Below are 19,252 nucleotides of genomic sequence, written 5' to 3' on the forward strand. Positions count from 1 at the left end.
AGATGCTATGAAATCACACAGGATGATTTCTACAGCCAGATTATTTTTTTTTAAAACCACAACTTTAAATTTTTTCATCTTCCTCAGAACGACACATTGAGTACAGCACATTTCTAACAGTACTTTTTCTGGAATAATTGTGATTTTATTGTACTTTACATGCAGTAAACATCCTGTAAAAGTTAAAACTGTTCCCTCTTTTACCTCACTGAACCGCTCTGCAAATTTTAATGAACTGATTTACATTCTACAGAGCTTATCAGATCTGCATTAAAACCAACAAAATGTCCTGTTCACTTCAATGGACGCTGCTAATCACACCACAAGCAGGGCCTACCACTGTTTTTTCTGTAGATTATCCATAATATTTAATCCCAGGATTTCTCTTATCAACTTTGATCAGCAGCAGGTCCGGCTGTTGGACAGCTGCTCTGGATTTGAAAAGAAGAAATTTATTTCCTTAATTGTAGATCATTTGGTAGTAGGAGATTCAGGCATATTGAGGCAATTATTATCTTCCACTATTCATCCAGTGGATTGGCCCCAGTTGATTTCTATGGAAATCCAGATTCTGTTCCATACAGGAATTGTCTCTGTCCAAACTTGTAACACTCAGGTTGAATTTTAGGTGTCACTAATTCATCCCCCTGTTCACAGAGTCATTTACAATCACACCTATGACCAAAATGGGGTCCTATATCAAAGCTGCTGCTCAGTGAGTAAGAAAAATCCCAGTTCAGCTCAGAGAGTTTCACCATTCATGGACTTCCAGGTGATCTGCTAGAAGAGAACAAATGGAAGGACAAGAATAGCTCAATCTTCTCTAAATGAAGGGCAGCTCTGCCTTAAACTTTAGTTAAGTGTCGGAAAAGTTGGGAGCTTGTCAGCCAACACTTCCACTATTAGACTGAACTAATTGCTGGAATTAAGGTGACTGAAGAATCCAAGGAGGCGTTCCCTGACACAGGATTGGTGTCTTTGTTCAGCTTTATGAGAATTTAGAATGAACATCACGCCCTCTGGACATGGTGATTTTTAAAGTGTATTCTCCTCTCTTTCTGTGATTCCAGCCTTTGAAGTGATGTGTGTGTCTATCTCAACTTGCAAATTTCTGTTCAAAGGGGTCGTGTTCTGTACAAAGGTGCATTTTTGGGGAATGGAGGGCTTGGAAAACAGAGCAGAAAATGCTTTTTCCAGTAGTTAGTGATGGAAGCAGAAGCTCAGGATCCCAGTTAAACAGCTCCATGACAATATTTCAGCTCTCCTACCTACAGAGCACTGCCCTCCACCCAGAGCCAAGAATCATTTCCTCTTTTAAGCACCCTGAGACAAGGAACATCAAGAGATCACAGCTGCTCTGTAATTTACATGAACACACTGCCTGCCCTGGAGTCCTAACCAGGAATCCAGGTCAGCACCACCTGTACAAGAATCAGCATTTATGGAAGAAATTACAAAATACATAAAATTATCAGTCAGGGTGTCCTTGAACTGCCCATTCTTGTTGATGCAAGAAACGGAGACACTAATTAAAGCAGCAAAGACAACACCAGAGCCACCAGTGACAGTTTTCTTGTCACCTAACTCAACACTGTCCCTTCACCAAGCCACAGCCAGGCTTTTGCTGCCTCCAACAAATAACAAACGTATTTTCTACCAACAACAAATCTTCAGCCCATGCTTGCAGTTCTCTGGGATAACAGGAAATCTCCCTGTGATGGAGCACACTTCCAGAACTGGAGAATGAATGAGACATCTCTTCTAGCAAATGAGGGAGCTCTGTGTATTCCAATCATTTTTGTGATTCAGAAATTGCTGAAACAGTAATTCTCATCTCCAAACATTTTACAACCAAGTTATAAACAATTCATCTGCCTGACATTTTTCATCATCCTGAAACACTTTCTTTAAATTCAAACAGGAATTTCTGATCTTTTCATGTAAAATGTCTAAAAATTTCTGCAAGAAAAGTGATTCTCACTAGAAAACGTGGAATTCTTCTCATTGCAAATCTCTGATTTCTGAAAAAGCATCAAAAATCTCAGTGAGCTGGCACACAGCTGTCCTGGTCATTTTTGGGGAGATCACAAAGCCAAGTGGGTACCAGCTGGAAGGGAAACTACTGGAGCAGCTAAAACTCTGTTTCTGCAGTTGACAGTAACTTCAGAACCTGCCTCTCTTTCCTTCCCCCTGCTGGATTATTCCTTATCCTCATTAATGATTTGACTTCTTCCCTCACACATTCAACCCTCCCTATAAATTTGGCCAGCCCTCAACTTGTGCTCCCCAAAACTGAATCTTCTCCTCAGAACCGAATCCCAGGATGGTGTGGGGTGGGAGGCACCCTAAAGACGATTCAGTTCTAACATCCTGCCATGGGCAGGGACAGCTTCCACTGTCCCAAGTTGCTCCAACCCAATCTTGGACACTTCCAAGGATCCAGGGGCAGTCACAGCTTCTCTGGGCAGCCTGTGCCAGGGTCTCACCACTCCCCTAGGGAAAAATTTCTCCCCAAAATCCAACCTAAATCTACCCTCCTTCAGCTTAAGACCATTTTTGAGGTCACACTGTTCCTCTGCATGACCAGATTGTGCTTTTAGTGTTTGAAGGAGTGCAAGCTGCATTATCAGAGCTCATACCCTGAAAGGAAAAGGCCTCACAGCTCCAGGTAACCCAAAATACCCAACCCTAATTGCTGATTTTCCTCCTCAGCCTCCAAATTCCCTGTGCATAAACTCTACCAGCACATCTCATTTCATCCCTATTCCATCAAGGTCTTGTGGCTGACGTGCCATGACACAAAACACAACATTTAAAGCCTCCCACCATGTGGCACTTGAGGACATGGCTTAGAGGTGAACACGATGCTGGGTGACGACTGGACTTGATGATCTTAAAGGTCTTTTTCACCCTTAATGACTCTATGGTTACATGATTCTATGATTCCTGGAAAACAGATGAGAATAATTAAGTTTTCAAGATAGGGAAGCCATGGAAAAAAATTCAAGACTTCATCACTGACTGTTTTGTTTGCTTATGTAGAAGTTATGAAAACACTGTGATTTTTTTTTTTTTTTTGGACAACAGTTCTTGCAGTAAATTAATTTTTCTGTCTCTACTTCTGTTTCTTATCAGCCAGGTACACAGGGAAAGAATGCGGGATGTCTGAAATTCCCTTCACAGCCACAAACCTGTTCACAGTCTGCGAAGTTTCTGAAAGCTACAGATGAAAAATATGGAGCAATATGAACTTAAAAGGAAAGAAAAAAAAAGAAAAGGAGCAGGCACAAGTAACTCCTGCAAAGGCACACTGCTTTCTAGACAAAGGGCAGCTGTCAGCTGAATACCTTCCATGAAGAAACCAAATGATCTCTTTTGTAGAAAATGACAGTGGAGGATTAAAATGAAAAGTGGCCAAATAATTTACATGAGATGAGAATCCATATGATGGTAAAGAATGTAGATATCCTTGAAGCCGTTTCATTTCAATAACACTGAAGCCTAGAAAAATTGCAGATTCAGAGAAACCCTCTTTCTTTCAGGGATAATGTGCTTAGGACAATGATGGAGAGGGAATCCATCTCAGCCCAGGGCTCTGTAATGGAAGGAGAAGCCTCCCCCCGATTCTTTACCAAGGTGCCCCTCTCTGAATTCCTGCAATAGCTGCCAATCTTTTTTTTTTTTTTTCCCTTCTGTTCTCGAGGCTGAGATATCAGATGCATTAAGCAATGCCTCAGTAGTGTTCCTGATAATCCACAGTGAAAGTTTTGTTGCTTCCTATCAGCTTTGCAGCTGCCAGGGAAGTGTCTGAAACGACAACCACGGAGCCGCAGAAGGACGGGCGGGGTTGGTGTTTTTCCAGATAAGGAAAGAGATAAAGCCCCCCCAAAACTGATCAAAAGACCTCAAGTTGAGGAAATGCTCAGTTTACAGCAGGACCTAATGGTTAACACTTCCAAGTGTGGCAGGGGTTCAAAGTGGAGAGGCAGAGAGGCAAAGTGTTGCAGGGTAATAATTCATGGCGCTTCCACAGCTGAATCACTCTCAGGTGAGGTCACTCAGGTATGGGGACACAGATCACCCTCACTGGAGGAAGGATAATTTGCCTTGCAATTAATGGGAGGCAAGAATACACAGACAGATATTTGATGAAGAAGAGCAGAGGTGCTGCAAGCTCACTCCCTCACTTCACTTTGTGTTCCTGCATCCCTGGGTTCCCACTTCCATCCCTGTAGGAGCTTCACTTGTGAATGAAATATCCTGGCACTCCCGTTGGGGCTCCAACTCCTCTGCTGGAGACAAAAGAGTCACAAAATGGTTTGGGCTACACGGACCTTGAAGACCCTCTATAGTTCCCACCCCCTGCCAAGGGCAGGGACACATTCTACTATCCCAGGTTGCTCCAAGCCCCGTCCAACCTGGCCTTGGACATTTCCAGGAATGTGAGATTCATCTTCCCCGAAACTCAGGCTGCAGTCCAGCTTAACACAATTTAATCACAGAGCAAAGGGAATGATCCCGTCCTCTCCTTCAGTCCTTTTCTGCAGGAATGTTTTGTGCCCAGCAGCCTTCCCTGGTCCAGCTCCCCACACGTGCCAAGAGCAGCGGTTGTGCAGCCAAGGGAGGCGGGAGGACACGGCTGAAAAGGCAGCTGGGCCCAGCTCCTTCCACAGCAGCTCCCAAAGATCCTCTCCAAGGGACGCTGAAACCAAAGCCAGAGCCACGGGCTCGGCCACCAGCCCAGGGAGGGATGGAAAAGCAGAACTGCCCAGCTCCCTCCCCTGCGGATGAACAGAAGCTTGGGCTGTCTTCAGGGATGGAGCTCCCTGCCAAACCCTCTGGTGTCTCAAAATACACGAGGTGAAAGCTGCTCCTCTGGCTCTGATAAGATGCCTGTAATTTCAGCTCCCTATCTGGTTTCCCTCCCAAGAGTTCCTCTGCTTTCCACTGACAAGGTACAGAAAACACTCCAATGTAGTTACCTATTTATCTCTCATTAGTACATTTATCACTCCAGTATCACCCAGCAGCCAGAGGTCACTGTTCCAGTCTTTGTGGCTTTTAGCAGAACTATTATTCAGGCTGTCAAATCAATGGAAATATTTCTGAAGTTAGTCTGTCATCTGTGCCTGAGATCTTATCTCGGCGTGGCATGAGACAGACTGTCAGAGAAGTGACATTCAGAGCATAATCTCATCAGAAAGTGTAATGACTGGTTTATTTCCCAGTAAATGCTGGCCAAGAATATCACTAATGCCATTCTCAGCGAGGTCAGCAGATGACACCACCAGTTTTATCTACTGATATTTCTACTGATTCCCTAGTAACGACATGGGTGTCAACTAAACCCATGATATAAAGTCATTTTTATTTTTGACAGTAAAATTAAAGCTCAGAGATATCCCCTCCACAAATAAACTCTGATGGAGCTGAGAACTTCCCCCAGGACTGCAAAACGTAACCAGGCAAGGACGGGAAGTGCAGCACTCTGGATGAACTTCAGTTGAGGCATCAGCTCAACCAGATATTCTAAGCAGCAAAACAAATCTAACAAAAAAATCCCTAACCCAGAAAAAACCACTGACACACACGATGGCTGCAGCTCTCTGCTGTTTTTTCCTTTCACAGCACCATCACTTAGCCAATGGATTCCACAGGTCCATGGATTTACAGGAATGGAGAAACCGCTGCAGGACTGTAGCTTGACCTCTTCTACAGCACTGACAAGGACTCTCTCAGCAATTCTGCAATTAAGCCCAGATCTTCTGTCCAATCTGCAGAGATATCTAGTCCCAACATAAAAAATTGGGAGTTTATCCAATGCAGAATCTACCCTAACTTTAAATCGCCTTTGGAAACAAACTGTAAAAATCCCAATTTAAAAAAAAAATCTCTCTCATTCCCAACTTGAGCTTTCAGGCCCAGGGTATTGCCACACTCTGTCCAGGGACAGCACAGTTTTCAAGCCTCTCACTCTAAGAAATGTTTCATTCTTGGATTTCTTTTCATTGCAAGTGCAAATCTGGAGGAGAGATCTCACCAGCACTGGAACCCTTAGAGCACCAGACAGAGAGAAACTGAAATTATTTCACACCTCAGGATGTGTCTGCATACATAAATTCCAGAGCTATGTCAGTGCACATGAAAAACCCTCACACAACAGAGCTGACTCTCAATTCTGGTTTTACAAGTCGCTGTCTAAACTCTGAGAGTCCTTTCACTGATGTTTCTTAGCAGGAATCTCCTCTGCCACGTAGATTAAAATGCCAAAAATACACCTTGCACGGGAGTGGGTAAAGCTGGATGACCTTCAAAGCCAATAGAACAATGAGGTTTTCATTCTTTCAACACCACTTTCTCAGAATTTTGACAGCGGTCTCCAGGACCACAATCCTATCAAGCTATTAATATTATCCTAAAATTTGTTTAGAAACAGAATTAATTGATAATAGCTCTGAAAAGCCTCGTACTTGCAAAGATAATCTGCGCCTCCTAATCTCTAGCACCCTACTGTCGAGATAATTAACAATTAAAAAAAGAATAGTTAAGACATCCGAGGTGGCGATTTACTCTTCCTCGTAATTGGATTTGGTGATAAGGGCGTTTTTGAAATTACACAACGGGCCTCTTCTGAATGGCAAGATCTGGAGTTTGCAGCAATTTGAAACACACAGGTACTTTCTGCTTAAGGCACCTTGAAGACACTGTCAGACAAAATTTTGGACATCCTTAAAGTTATCCTTAAATTTCCTGGCACCACCAAACTCTCTAAGTCAACGGAGTTCACTGAATTGTTCCTAAAATAAAAGTGGACATTTTTCTGAAGCCAGCAAGTAACCAACACATCGAGACCAGATAAAGTGAGAACCGTCCTGCGATATTTCAACGAGCAGTTGGTGTGAGCAAACAGCATCTTCAAAGCTCTTCCTAACAAGGCATCTAAGCATGAATAATAGGATCTCTTGTTCTCTTTTATTTACTTGAAATATTTAAATTGAGACCTCCATGCTGCAGGGATATTTATGTGCATTAAATCCGCTGGACTTGGGGAGTGATAAACAAAACCTTTCTGCAAACAACTGCGAAACAAACATCTCATCTTCATTTTTTAAAGTGGTACAGGGCAAGAGTCATTTCAGTTGTATTTTGGATTATCTGGTCCTCACAAGCAAAGCCAAAGCAGGGTCAGCCCACGGGTGAAACATCTCCAAGGAGGGATGAAGCCCTGCAGGAATCAGCCCTGGCCCACCCACTGGGAAGGGCTGTTGTGCTGCTCGTGACCCTCAAAATTCCAACCAGACAAACTCTAATCAACGCTGAGGGTATTACAGACACCACTCACAAGGCAACAGAGGATTCCAAGGCTTTATATGGCAACATAAATAAATAACAAAACTTGGTTTTTACATTACTCAACGCAGAACGTCTTTATTTGCTCTCTGGAACAAAATACTCCATGCAGCAGAGCCAGAGCTCGGTTTTCAGCTCATCTGGTTGGGTATTCCTAGGACAGCCTAACCCTGCCTCAAAATTGTGCTTTAGGGGGAAGCTCAGCCCTTGATGTGAGTAAATAATGCCGGTGTGAACACCAAGGTCCCTCAGGTTGCCCTCACTTTAGCCTCGCTAAGGTCTTAGTTCTTCTGGATGGGAATCTTGGAGCCTCCCTTTGACCTAAGCCTCCAGGAAAGAAAAAATACCAGTCATGAAATTTGGGATTAATCTTAGTATAAACTGACAGTTCCCAACATCAGCACCAGCACTCTCCCTCAAAAATCCACAAGTTTTTGTTTTCAGTTTCCAGTCTTGGAGCAGACTTGGTTCAGCTCAGCAGAGCCCCCAGTTGCTGCTGCATTTTCAGAAAATAAAAACTGATTCAGCTAAAAGAACAAATACTACAGGATTCCACAGACAAAGCCAATTCCTGCAGCACCTAAAGTTATCCAGCAGCTGGATATCCAGCACCTGAAGTCAAGATGAAATCTGACTTTGGGCTCAATAGATGTATTTTTCCTAACACCCATTATCTCCAAGATCTGGACCAAAACTGTTATCCCATTAAGTGCTGTACAGCCAGGTAGCAGAAAATGTATTTAATTTTTTAATATCAATCTATTCTGTACCTTGCAACCTAAATACAACACAACAGATGGACAGAAGCAAAGGAAAATGAGAAATAATGAATGAACCTAATAATGACAGTAGATTCAATTACTACAGTGCCAAGACCAACTTCAGGATGTTCTTTGTAGAAAACACAGCAAAGGAGGAGATTTAAGGGAAGTTTTAAGCCATCAGGAAACTTCGGGATCTTTAAAGAATATTTCTCAAAGCTGGCAGCAGCAAGATCATTTTCTTTATTTGCTAAAGATTGTTCAGTGACCATTCACCAACCACAGGGAGAGGAAATAGCTGAATTTATTATCCAACTTTCCCTTTTTTTCCCTACAGGATTATGAACAGTTATCCTGGAAATAATAAGATCCAAAGACTCAAAAGATTATTTCATTTACCAACACCCATCATGTTTCATATTTCAAGAGTACTTTTTATACCCAGATCATCAACTCCTTTGAAAGTATCCTGAAGTAGTCTTTTTTTCATCTTACTCTTTAATATTATTACAAGAATTTAGAGGTAGAAGAACAGCAAAGTTAAAAGACACAGAGGCAAGAAACCAGATTAAATCAATCCATAGCTCTTTACTCCAAGATTTGTGCTCCCTACCCTGAGCCATGTTTTTCCCATGTGCTTCCCCTTAGATGTCATTGTCACCCTCACTCAGATCAGCAGAGTTTCCTCAGGACAATCCTTTTAGGAGGCCTGAGTTAAAAAGTGCTGGTAGTAAAGCTCCAAAAACAACTGAGGAACTGTTGACCAAAAAAACTAATTATCCTCAGCATTTCTGAACTTTAGGAAAGTATCTGATGAAGTGACAAACGGGAAATTATATTAATGATTTTGGAAAAGACAAAGATGAGTATAATTACGAGACAGGTGAGAAAGCAAACAACTGACTAAGAAGAGGTTGAAAAATTAAACTAATGGCATGGAAGACAACAATCAGGGACACTCCTCAAGTATCATCTTTGGAGCATCTTAAAAACAAAATCAATTAATGATCCTGACAGAAAGTCTGCACATGGTGATGAATCCGCTGAGACTGAAGTCAGAAGCCACATCAATACAAGTGAATTGAAGCACCATAAAAAGTAATAGAGAATCCTAAGGGCAAGAACTAAACAGAAATTTAATGGTGCAGCATCCAAGGTCACCCACTTTGGGAACAACAACTTCGCAGGCACAAAAAAGATCATCAGCTGGGAAGATCAGGTTTTGTGAAGTCACCGTGACCAAAAGATACAATGCAACAAAAGCACCAAAAAGGCCGAGCCTGACAGAGCTGAGGATGCTGCTATTCCCAATCCAGAGAGAAAAGCATCATAAAAGGCACTCCTTCTATGCTGTTTATAGAGTTCCTCACACACAGCAAAGTATTCAAAACAAATTAAAACTTACGTGTGTTCCAAAGGAAAATCAAACAAATAAGAGAGCTGTGCTACCCTGGATCACCAAAAAAAAAAAAGCCTAAAAAAGAATTAAAAAACAGTCGAGGATGTGGTAGTGACTTCTGTGGCTAAAGCCCATATGGTTCTCTGATAGAACATTCTTTCGGGCTGTTTAAAGTGCTCCACAGTCTGACCAAGAGCCCATAAATACATGATGCAACAACTTAAGAGTTTGACTTCGGAATTTTCCTCCCTCACTTCTCCCCATAATGACTCTGTTTATTACTTGTGTAAAGACCTCACATCTGTTACTCGATGGCAGAGAGTTTCCTCTGGCTGAGGTGGGATTGGACTCTGTTCAGAGCTGAGCTGCAGTGAGAGTCAGCAGGAACTCTCTGCACAGCTCTGGAAGGCAGGAACGGGAAAATCCAACCGCGCTCTGGGCTGGATGGTGCTCCTGGATCCTCCTTGGTGACAGGAGCAGCAAAGCCAGAGGTGACAAGGGGCCAGCCTGGTCCTGAATTCCTTCTGAGAGCTTCCAGAATCACTCAGGAAGTTAATTCTGTAATACACTTCAGTGGGTTCCATTACACACTGAATCGGGGTTGGGTGAATCTCGCTGGGAGGAGTAACTCTTCCCCCTCAGCTTGGAGCTGTTCTGGACACTCCAGACATGAACAGCCACATAAAATGCAGCCTGAAGGTGCCAGGGGCCACTTCACACAGTTTGCATGACAAGTTTGTCATGGCTTTCCCTGCCTCCCGAATCCACATTAAAATAACTGAAAAAATAACAAATCAGCTGATTAATACAAGCTTTTCGTTCCTAATTCCTTCTGCGTCCTTTAAACAGGGCAGTCACAGGAAGAACAACACCATGAAGGACTGAGGCAACTCAACAAAGCTCAAAGAGAGAGAAATCACACAGCAGACCTATATTTTTACACTGTCCTTACAGCAGGCAGCATCTAGAGGTCTCAACATGATTGTAAAGAGCAAGAGGTTCTGTGCATGAACTCAGCACAAGCCCTTACCTCACCCAAGTTGTGCCCTAAAACAAATGACACTAACGGTTACATTAAATAAAGTTCTGCAAGGCGAATTATTTATACTGGATACAAATAAAGCTGGAAATCATAAGCTCCAAAGACTCAAAAGATTGTTTCATTTACCAACAGGCATCATGTTCCGTATTTCAAGAGTACTTTTTATAGCCAGATCATCAACTCCTTTAAAAGTATTCTGAAATAGTCTCTTCTCATCTTACTCTTTAATACTATTGCAAGAATAATTTCTGAAATTGAAATAATGAAATAATCTTTGAATTTTTTGAAATTCACAGCAATTAACAACCCCACGACTGAGCTTCATTTGTTATCTAGGCATTAAGCAAAGCACTGCACACGGAAAAGAACAATTCCACCTCCTCACGGACATGACCAGGTCTAAATCAGTAGTAGTTCTTCAGGAAACTTTTCCAAGAAGAGGTACTCTCAATCAATGCACAAAAGTGATCAGCAAAAAAACCCCAGATGTTAGGCTGGAGGTCAGAGAACAACAGGACTTGGATGCAGCTGCTGGTGTAAGCCAGAATATTCAGCCTGGAAATATGGAAATCAGCTCTGCTTGGGTCCCCACTCACCTGCCCCAGGTCACTAAAAATTGAATGTAAGAATAGAAAAGGTCCAGAGAAGAGTGACAATTAATATTATTAGAGGCAAGGGAAGCTTTGGTGTCTGAGAAGAGATAAGAGAGTGACTGTTAAGTTCAGAGAGGAGATAAACGAGCAGCACACTGATAGCAGCACGTACAGAGAATGATCCTGGATAAATGCAATGTTCTGCCTTATTCTTTCTCATGATACTCATGCCAGAGGGACTTTTTACTTTTTAAACACATTTTAGCATACAAAATGAAACTAGGTATAATTAGGTCTCCGGAAGTACCCTGAAGACCTTAGCAGGATTTAGAAGGAATTACATATTTATGTGAATAATAAGAACGCCCAGAGCTGCAATAGCAGGATTAAAAATACAGGATAGGAGATCAGAGCTTATGTCCACAGCCACAAGGCTGCTGGCCAGGTGTGAACCATGCACAGGATGGAGAGGACAGGTAGAAAGAATGATAAACACCACAACCATCATCACCTGGGATGAGATCCTACTTGTCACCTTCATGAGCAGGGGGAGAGAACACTGAGGGATCCCAGCTGGCGCTGCAGGAACGCAGCAGAGTATCTGGACTAGAGGAGAATTCCCATTCCTAAGATGTGGGTTTGCTGCATGAGCCAGTGTTGTTGCAGATCAAACTGACAAAGTTGCTTTTTCTAAATGTTGATTTCAGTTATTCTGACCTTGGCAGATACAAGAATTTTATCTGAAGTCTGCTGCAAGAAGCTGCCCCTCCCACAGATGATCTTTTTATTATTTTTAAAAAGAGACAGAGAGAGAGAGAACACAAGGATACAAAAACCACCTGAGCTCTCTAGGAAGCAAAATAACTCGTTAGATGCTGGATCCTTGAAGAAACCGGAGTCTGGCGAGGCTTTGGACAGACATCCTTGCATTCTTTTCTACTGCCTGCAATCTGCCAAACAACTGGGATTTGCTTACAGCTGATTAGAATAGGAAGCTTGTATATTATGCATGTCTGAGAGGGAACAGAGCTTGATCTAATGCAAAATAAGGCAGATCCTGTGTGCCGAGCAGAAAATGGCTGCTCTTGCATTTTATGAAGACACAGAGCAATGACCCTGAGCCAAACCACTTGAACCTTCACATAGGCATATGATTCTTGCCTGTGTCTGACTGGTAAAGTGAACTTTGCTGGGTGCCTTTGCAAAGTGCCTTCGCTCAGATCTCGACGCATTTCAGGAGCGTTGAAACAGCAAAGATCCTAAAAAAAACCCCATTCCCTGCATCTCAAAGGCCTTAATGAAGTTGAATCTCCCCGTGGAAGCTGCTGACTAACAAACACCTTATGACAGGATTGAAAGAGCTGGGAAAAATATAAAGAAATCACCTGATGTTTCTCCCTGCATTAAGATCAAGTATCTCAGAACTACGCTGACAGATTTCAGCTAATTTGCTCCTGAGAAATGATCTGCAGCTCCTGTAGATAACTTGCTTAATGCTGCGCCATTCCTGAAGTCAGGAAGTTTTTCCTAATGCCAGTTTTCCTCGGTAACCCAAGAATTAGAGGCTTTTGGCACTTTTCCCTTGGCTTGACTCATCTCCCAAGCTGGTAAGTGGGTATTTTACAGCTGAGAACAACGAGTCACCAAAAGGTTCAAGGACACCTGAGGGTCACAGGGACAGCAGAGATAATTCCCAGCCCTCCTCACCTCCCAGCAAACCCAGGAAAGGCAAGAACATTCCCGAGCCAAGCCGTGGCCATCGTTATATTGATGAGAAGCTGCTGTTCTGTTTCTAACAATGTAGCAGCCTAATGGAAGGGGCCGAAGGACATTACTTCCTGCTCTGCTGTCAGCTTGGAAAGGGAGAAACGCAATGAATCCCAAACTTAAATCTCCTCCAAAGCCTTGCACAGGAAACTTAGATCCCCTATGGGGCCGGTATTAAGGTTCTGCTGGAAGACATAACTAAGAGTAATGGGATGAAATTAACTAAGAAAATTTCCTAACTGAATTTCAGGAGCTAATAGAGCTCTCGTGTTCCCCAGGGAAGCCGTGGAAGCCCCGGCGCTCAGGAGAGCTGCAGTAAAAGCGCTTTCACAGTCGGAAGGATTTCTAATAAGGCACGTCAGGCCTCATCTCACTCGGGGCCAGGACCATGCCCAGGGCACTGCCTCGGGATCGGGGTGGGATGAGCCTCCACCAGGAGGGGAAACGAGGCTCAATCTCCCAGCACCAGGATGCGAATGCAGCAGCGACTGGTCTCGGCACGGAGTTGACCTTCCTCAGCTTGGGTCCACTTTGGAGGGGAAACAAACCCACAACTGGTTAAATCAGAGAGAGCTGGGCAATGATGCCACAGTAATCATGGAATTATGGAATGGTTTGACTTGCAAGGGATCTTAAATCTCATCTTGTTACAATTCTGACACCTTCGCTATCCCAGGGTGCTCCAAGCCCTGCCCATCCTGGCCTTGGACACTTCCAGGGATCCAGGGGCAGCCACAGCTTCTCTGGGCAGCCTGTGCCAGGGCTTCACCACCCTCACAGCCAAGAATTCCTTCCCAATATCCCATCTTGCCCTGCCCTCTGGCAGTGGGAAGCCATTCCCTGTGTCCTGTCCCTCCATCCCTTGTCTCAAGTCCCCCTCCAGCTCTCCTGGAGCCCCTTTAGGCTCCAAGCTTTCCCTAGATTCTCCTCCAGGCTGGAAACCCCTACCTCTCTCAGAGGAAAGGTGCTCCATCCCTCTAATCCTCATGGACCTAACGCTTTCCTGTACCTCGGAAAAATCAAAGGACCCCCTCGTCCATGATGCCAGTACAATCACGCCTGTAAAGAAACCAGGAACTCATCCAACTCAAACCAAAGAAAATCAGAACAAAACCAAGCAGACCAAACAACTCCATGGAATCATCCTTTTTTTTTTTTTTTGTTAAACTTCCCCTTCCTGGTGCTCCCAGCTGTGCATTCCTGTCCTTTGGCCCGGCACAGCAAGCCAAAACAATTCAGGAAAATGCAGGGGGAAATAAAAAGGATTTATTTTTCCTGAAGCAGGCTGAATTGGCTGCTATTCCCATCAGGCAAGAAACATCTCCGGCACGGTGCAGGGTGGTAGGAGCAGCGAAACCGAGGAGGAGGAATTGAGAAGGGTGGCGAGGCAGGGTAACACCCAAGGATGAGCTGGTGACAAACTGTTAATTCAGCTCAGCTACAGCACGAAACTGTACCCCCCTATCTTGGGAAATCTGAACCCATTTCTCTCCTGAATAAAGCCAAGTGAAACACCTGACTCTGTTTTGCCACCTTTGAAATGGGGATGATGGGGATCTATAGCACCTCAGTCTTATTTAATCTAAACACACTTTTACGAAAGGAGCTTCAGAAGCACAGACACGTGTTAAAATAAAAACCCAGAGCCATAAAATCAAACCAAATAATCCTCAACCAGAAAGCAAAAGTCCCTGCTCCCAAGACAAACCGAAATACGTTCAGCTGATGAATTATTCATTCTTGGTTAGGGCAGAATTTACAGTTATTTTAATTTAATCTTTGGATAAAGCATATACCTAAAAAACAACACTCAACTCCCCCCCTCAGTCTTTAACAGCACTCATGAAAAATGCCTTAAAATGGGTATAAAATCACTGATCCTGCTGCCAATCTTAGTTATTTTTTTTGCTCGAAAAATAAGATATACCTCTATTCAAACATATGATTAGAGGAGAAGCATAAATCACTGGGAGAGAAACATAATAATAAAAAAAAAACCAGACTGACAAGACAACACAGCTTCATTAAAAAAAGAGAAAGCCCCAAGGGAATTTTCAATTTCATACTTCTAATGAGAGGGGTTGAAAAGAAGAAGCAAAGCAGAGAAAAGAAGAAAAAAAAACCCCAAAACACAACATTATCTGTGGGACAAGACGTAACAAAAAAAAGAACACGAAAGTGAACCAGAAAGAGGCTTTCAAGTTTAACCTCGGCTTTGCACAGAAAGGACTCTTGCAGTCTTAGCTCCGCTCCCAAAGGAGGGCAAAGCCACACAACAACACCGACACACTCAAAACTCAGCATATTCCACGAGCAGGAGGCTCCAGAAGAGAACAGGTCAAGGTTGGCATCAGTAGCACTGCAGTTGTCTGAACCACACCTAGTCTGCAGTTAAATATAGAACTTTACTTTCTGGAACCACTTCTCCTCTTAACCTTCAGAGCATAAATATTCAGGGAGATATCTACAGAAAAATAAAACAGTAAAGGGATAAAGAGACCCGAATCCATTGTCCAAAAAAATTCTAAGACCAGGGATTAATAAACTACCCTGGGAGGATTCCAAAAAAGCAGTAAAGGCTGGAGAATTGAATTACAGAAACCACAAGCAGCATCCTGGAAATCCAGTATAAACCAATTAGTTCCTTTAATACACATACCCTGTACTCAGACCCTCAGGTGCATCAGACATTTCAGGATATGGCCCTAACTCTACTCTTCACTCTATCAGGTTGGCACCAATACAATAATTAATTGAACTGGAATTTTTTGTTGATTTAAAACCTTAAAAAAAAAAAAAAAAAGAGAAACTACCCCTTCAACCCTCACCTTTCTCATTCAGTTCATGGATCAAATCCTGACTGCTGCTGTGCATTTTCAGTTGGAGAGCCTGCCCCTAAGAAACAAATCCCTCAAAATTTTGCAATCACATTCAGATTCTTCCCTTGAAGTGCTCTCAGCTGGTTTGACACACGGACTTTTAGCAACTCCAACTTTTACCAACTGAATCCAAGACAAAAGCAAAAGCAGGGGGCACAATTCAGTGATGGAGCAGGTCAACATCCTCATCCTCAGCCAAGAAATCTTTATACAGCATCACAGCAGCATTTTAGAGGGAAGGAGGAGTTTTGCAAAGATTCCACTTAGGTCTGGATTCCACCCTCTTATCTCCAGGCACTGAACTAAACCATCAAAGTTAGTTCTAATTGCAGGAGGCATCCAGAGAGGAAGATGCAGAGCCCTCCTGTGAGTGCATTAGTGGGATGGAATTGTCTCCTGGATCTCTCTCTCTCTCCTTCCTGGACAGGTATCAGCCCAAATGAATGAGCACTTTCCTGAGGTTCCCAGAGCAGCAGCTCCAACCCAGGTGCCTAAATCCTTGTGTGCACCAACACCAGAGCCAGAAGCTGCAGGACACACAGACACAGTGCACTGAAAGCTGCATTTCGTAAGGGAAAACAGTCCATTAAACTGAGATGCCTCCACTCAGAGTCAAAACTGAATCCTGCAGAGGAAAATGCAAATTACCAGACAAATGGCACCAGCCCACAGGCAAAGCCAAACACCATTTTAGTGGCCAAATGCTTATTCCTGACCCTGGGGCACCAGGGGAACCTGATCTGCTTGGGCCAGAGGGGTCTGGTTACCTTCATCCTGCTGCTGTTATGAGTCAAATCATGGACAAGCCTGGAAAACTCCAGTGACCTGTAAGTGAAATTAGTGACTTTTTTTTCCAAGGGCTCCCAGAAGAGCATTTTTCTCCCACTCTTTCAAAACTTGTCACATAAACAGCTCATCCTTACAGCTCAACGAGGCCTTTTAAAGCACAACAGTTAAACAACCATATTCCCATTGCTTTATGGTGTAGCTTTATTGTCACACAACACTTTTACTGTGTTCTTGCCTCAAGTTAAACTCCTCGGCTTTGCTTCCCAGTACCCCACACAAGGCTGTGAAACCCATTACCCACAGTGACCCAGCCAAGGGCTTGGCAAATTAATACTAAAAGCCAGGATTAAGGTAATGTGGCAGCAGCAGAATAAGGAGAAAACCCTGGCAGCAAAGACCTTACAGAGCACAAGACACGGAGAACAAAACCAAGAACAACACAGAAGAAGAATTTAATGAAAAATTAGATGGGGTGATTATGTATCTGCATTCACGACTGGATGATTTCCAGCGTCAAGACCAACTTGGTTCTTTTAATACCCAAACCCAAATCTCCCACGTTTCTAACAGATGTACTAAAACACCACAGTTTTAATGTCTAGAGTGTCTCAGCAGAGACTGGCTTGAGGAGAGAGCTGGATGAGGGAACAGTGGCTTGCTCAGCTCTCCATCAGCAGTTTCCCCAGCAAAGGAGTCTGAGGCACAATCAGGGTTCCAACAGCAAATAACAGCAGTTACTGCACTTTGGGCCAGACTGAAACCAGGAAGAAAAAGAGCCATGCCCAAAACAAGCCATGCCCAGAGTTCTAATTCTACTCCCAATAAGCGTTTCACACACAGAGGGCTGATCAGGAGATGGTGCTGCCCTGAAGGCACACACAGCTGTGGTGGTTCTGTCCTTCTGCACACACAATCAGGACAGACAGACAAAGCATTTCCAAGTGCTAAAGATCCTGTCCTGCCCCTTGCTCTGCCTCTGTGGAGGGGGGATACTAGAAAAACAAACTATCAGATCACAGGACTTTGCATTAATTGGGTCTAACAAAGCAGAACAGATTTCAAACGTTTACATTATTTCCTTTGGGGAAACATCCAGGAAAAGCCAAAAATATCAATGCCAGATAAAATATCAGTGCCAGGCCAGAACAGGGAAACAAACATTTAAGTTACTGGTTCCAGTCCTGCAAAGACACACAAGTGTGTCCAGCCTGTGCTCCTAAGGGAGCTCGGAATTTCAGTCTTAGCTCAGGCAAAAGATGCTCTCCTGCTCCTAATCAGTTCCCAAGACCCCCATGCGAGCAAGAGGAAGGGGAAGCATTAAAGAAGTGGTAAAAACACATCCTACAAATCCGCTGGCTGAGGTCTCACTGGGGTTGCAGACTAGGGAGGAGTGTAACACACACAGTCATCCAGTCCTTCCATGGAAAGGAGGTTCCTCATGGAAAAGAGGGGAAAAAACTCCTCTCAGCCATTTCACCCCAGACAGAAATAAGCATTCATCCCTAAACTACATCCAAGTTCCCCAGCCCTTCCCTACTGTTCAACATAATCCACAAAAGAGACATTCCTGTAAGCAGAGGGAAAGGCAAAGCACGCCCAGGGCTCAGAGAGGTGAGCTGGGAGCTCTAATGATCACCTGCCACTCTGCATATGGATTTGAAAGATCCACTCTGCTCTGTGCTGCTCCCAGCTCCTGTAAAAGGGTTCTAAGAGCCTTTTTGGACCAGGAATCTACTGCTTGTTAGGCAAAGTTCTGCATCCCGAACAATTACAGCGCTGCTGACATGCCGGTATCTGCTTTAAAACACCACGAGGCACCAGGAGGACAAGTCAGGAAAGTGCAAAGGAGAAATGTAGGATGGAAAGAGCTTGCAAGACCCTCCCAAGAGAGCCTGGATCAGGCTAAGTGGAAAAGCTCCTGCAAAAGCAAAAAGAGCTGGGCACCAACATGCTCAGACTGAGCTAAGGACACGATGTACAAAAATAAAGAGATCCCGTCCAGGGCAGCGTTACGATTTTTTAAACAACACAAGAGGCAAAACATCTCCTCGTACTCCACAATCACAAATCAAATTCTTACAGGCTTGCACGAGGCTACAATACATCCGTGAAAACAACACTGGAGCAGGGAAAAGGACCCTGGTCTGGGCTTTAGAGCTCCCATCTCCAAACCCCCTGAGAGAGCCAGCACATACCTCTCCATAACAGCCAGGCACTCCTTTCTCCACGTGAACCGACTGCCTCGCCGTAGTCTGAAGGTCCCAGAGGTAGCTGTGACTGGGGGAGGCGTCTGTCTCCATTCTGGCTCTTCTATTGGGATGGGAGCGGGTCTCATGCTTAGTGTAGCCCCTAAGGACAATAAACACTTGTGTTTCCCAGAGGGTTAAAAGTCAGGCCCATCCTCTCACTCCTGCTCGTGGGAAAATAAAAAAAATAAAAAAAAAAGAAAAAAAGACAAGACAGGTGATGAAACCATTCGAACTGAAGAAAAAAAATAGAAAGGATTATCAAAGACACCTCAAAGATACACAAAGCCAGCTAGTGTTCCCATTTCCCAACCTCCAAGGCAGAAAGGGATGACCATGGAAATCAAGGAGCTGATGGGCACTTAGGAAAACCTGTCCTGTCCTCATCAAGAGGAAAAGGAGCACACACAGAAAGGGTGAGCTGTA

General features: G+C 43.8%; 1 protein-coding gene across 10 annotated transcripts in view; it reads right to left on the reverse strand.

Annotated features, from left to right (window-relative positions):
• HMBOX1 (homeobox containing 1) overlaps window positions 1-19,252 on the reverse strand; it is a 105,382-nt gene that overhangs the window by 9,844 nt on the left and 76,286 nt on the right. For all 10 annotated transcript variants that reach the window (XM_066180132.1, XM_066180133.1, XM_066180131.1 and 7 more), the window contains exon 6: window positions 18,776-18,929. In XM_066180132.1, coding sequence (XP_066036229.1) covers window positions 18,776-18,929 — 154 coding nt within the window. The remainder of the gene's footprint in view (window positions 1-18,775; window positions 18,930-19,252) is intronic.

This window comes from Chamaea fasciata, unplaced genomic scaffold (assembly GCF_029207755.1).
Source record: "Chamaea fasciata isolate MVZ Bird 193981 ecotype frontalis unplaced genomic scaffold, bChaFas1.0.hap1 SCAF_3, whole genome shotgun sequence".
Taxonomy (NCBI): Eukaryota; Metazoa; Chordata; class Aves; order Passeriformes; family Sylviidae; genus Chamaea; species Chamaea fasciata.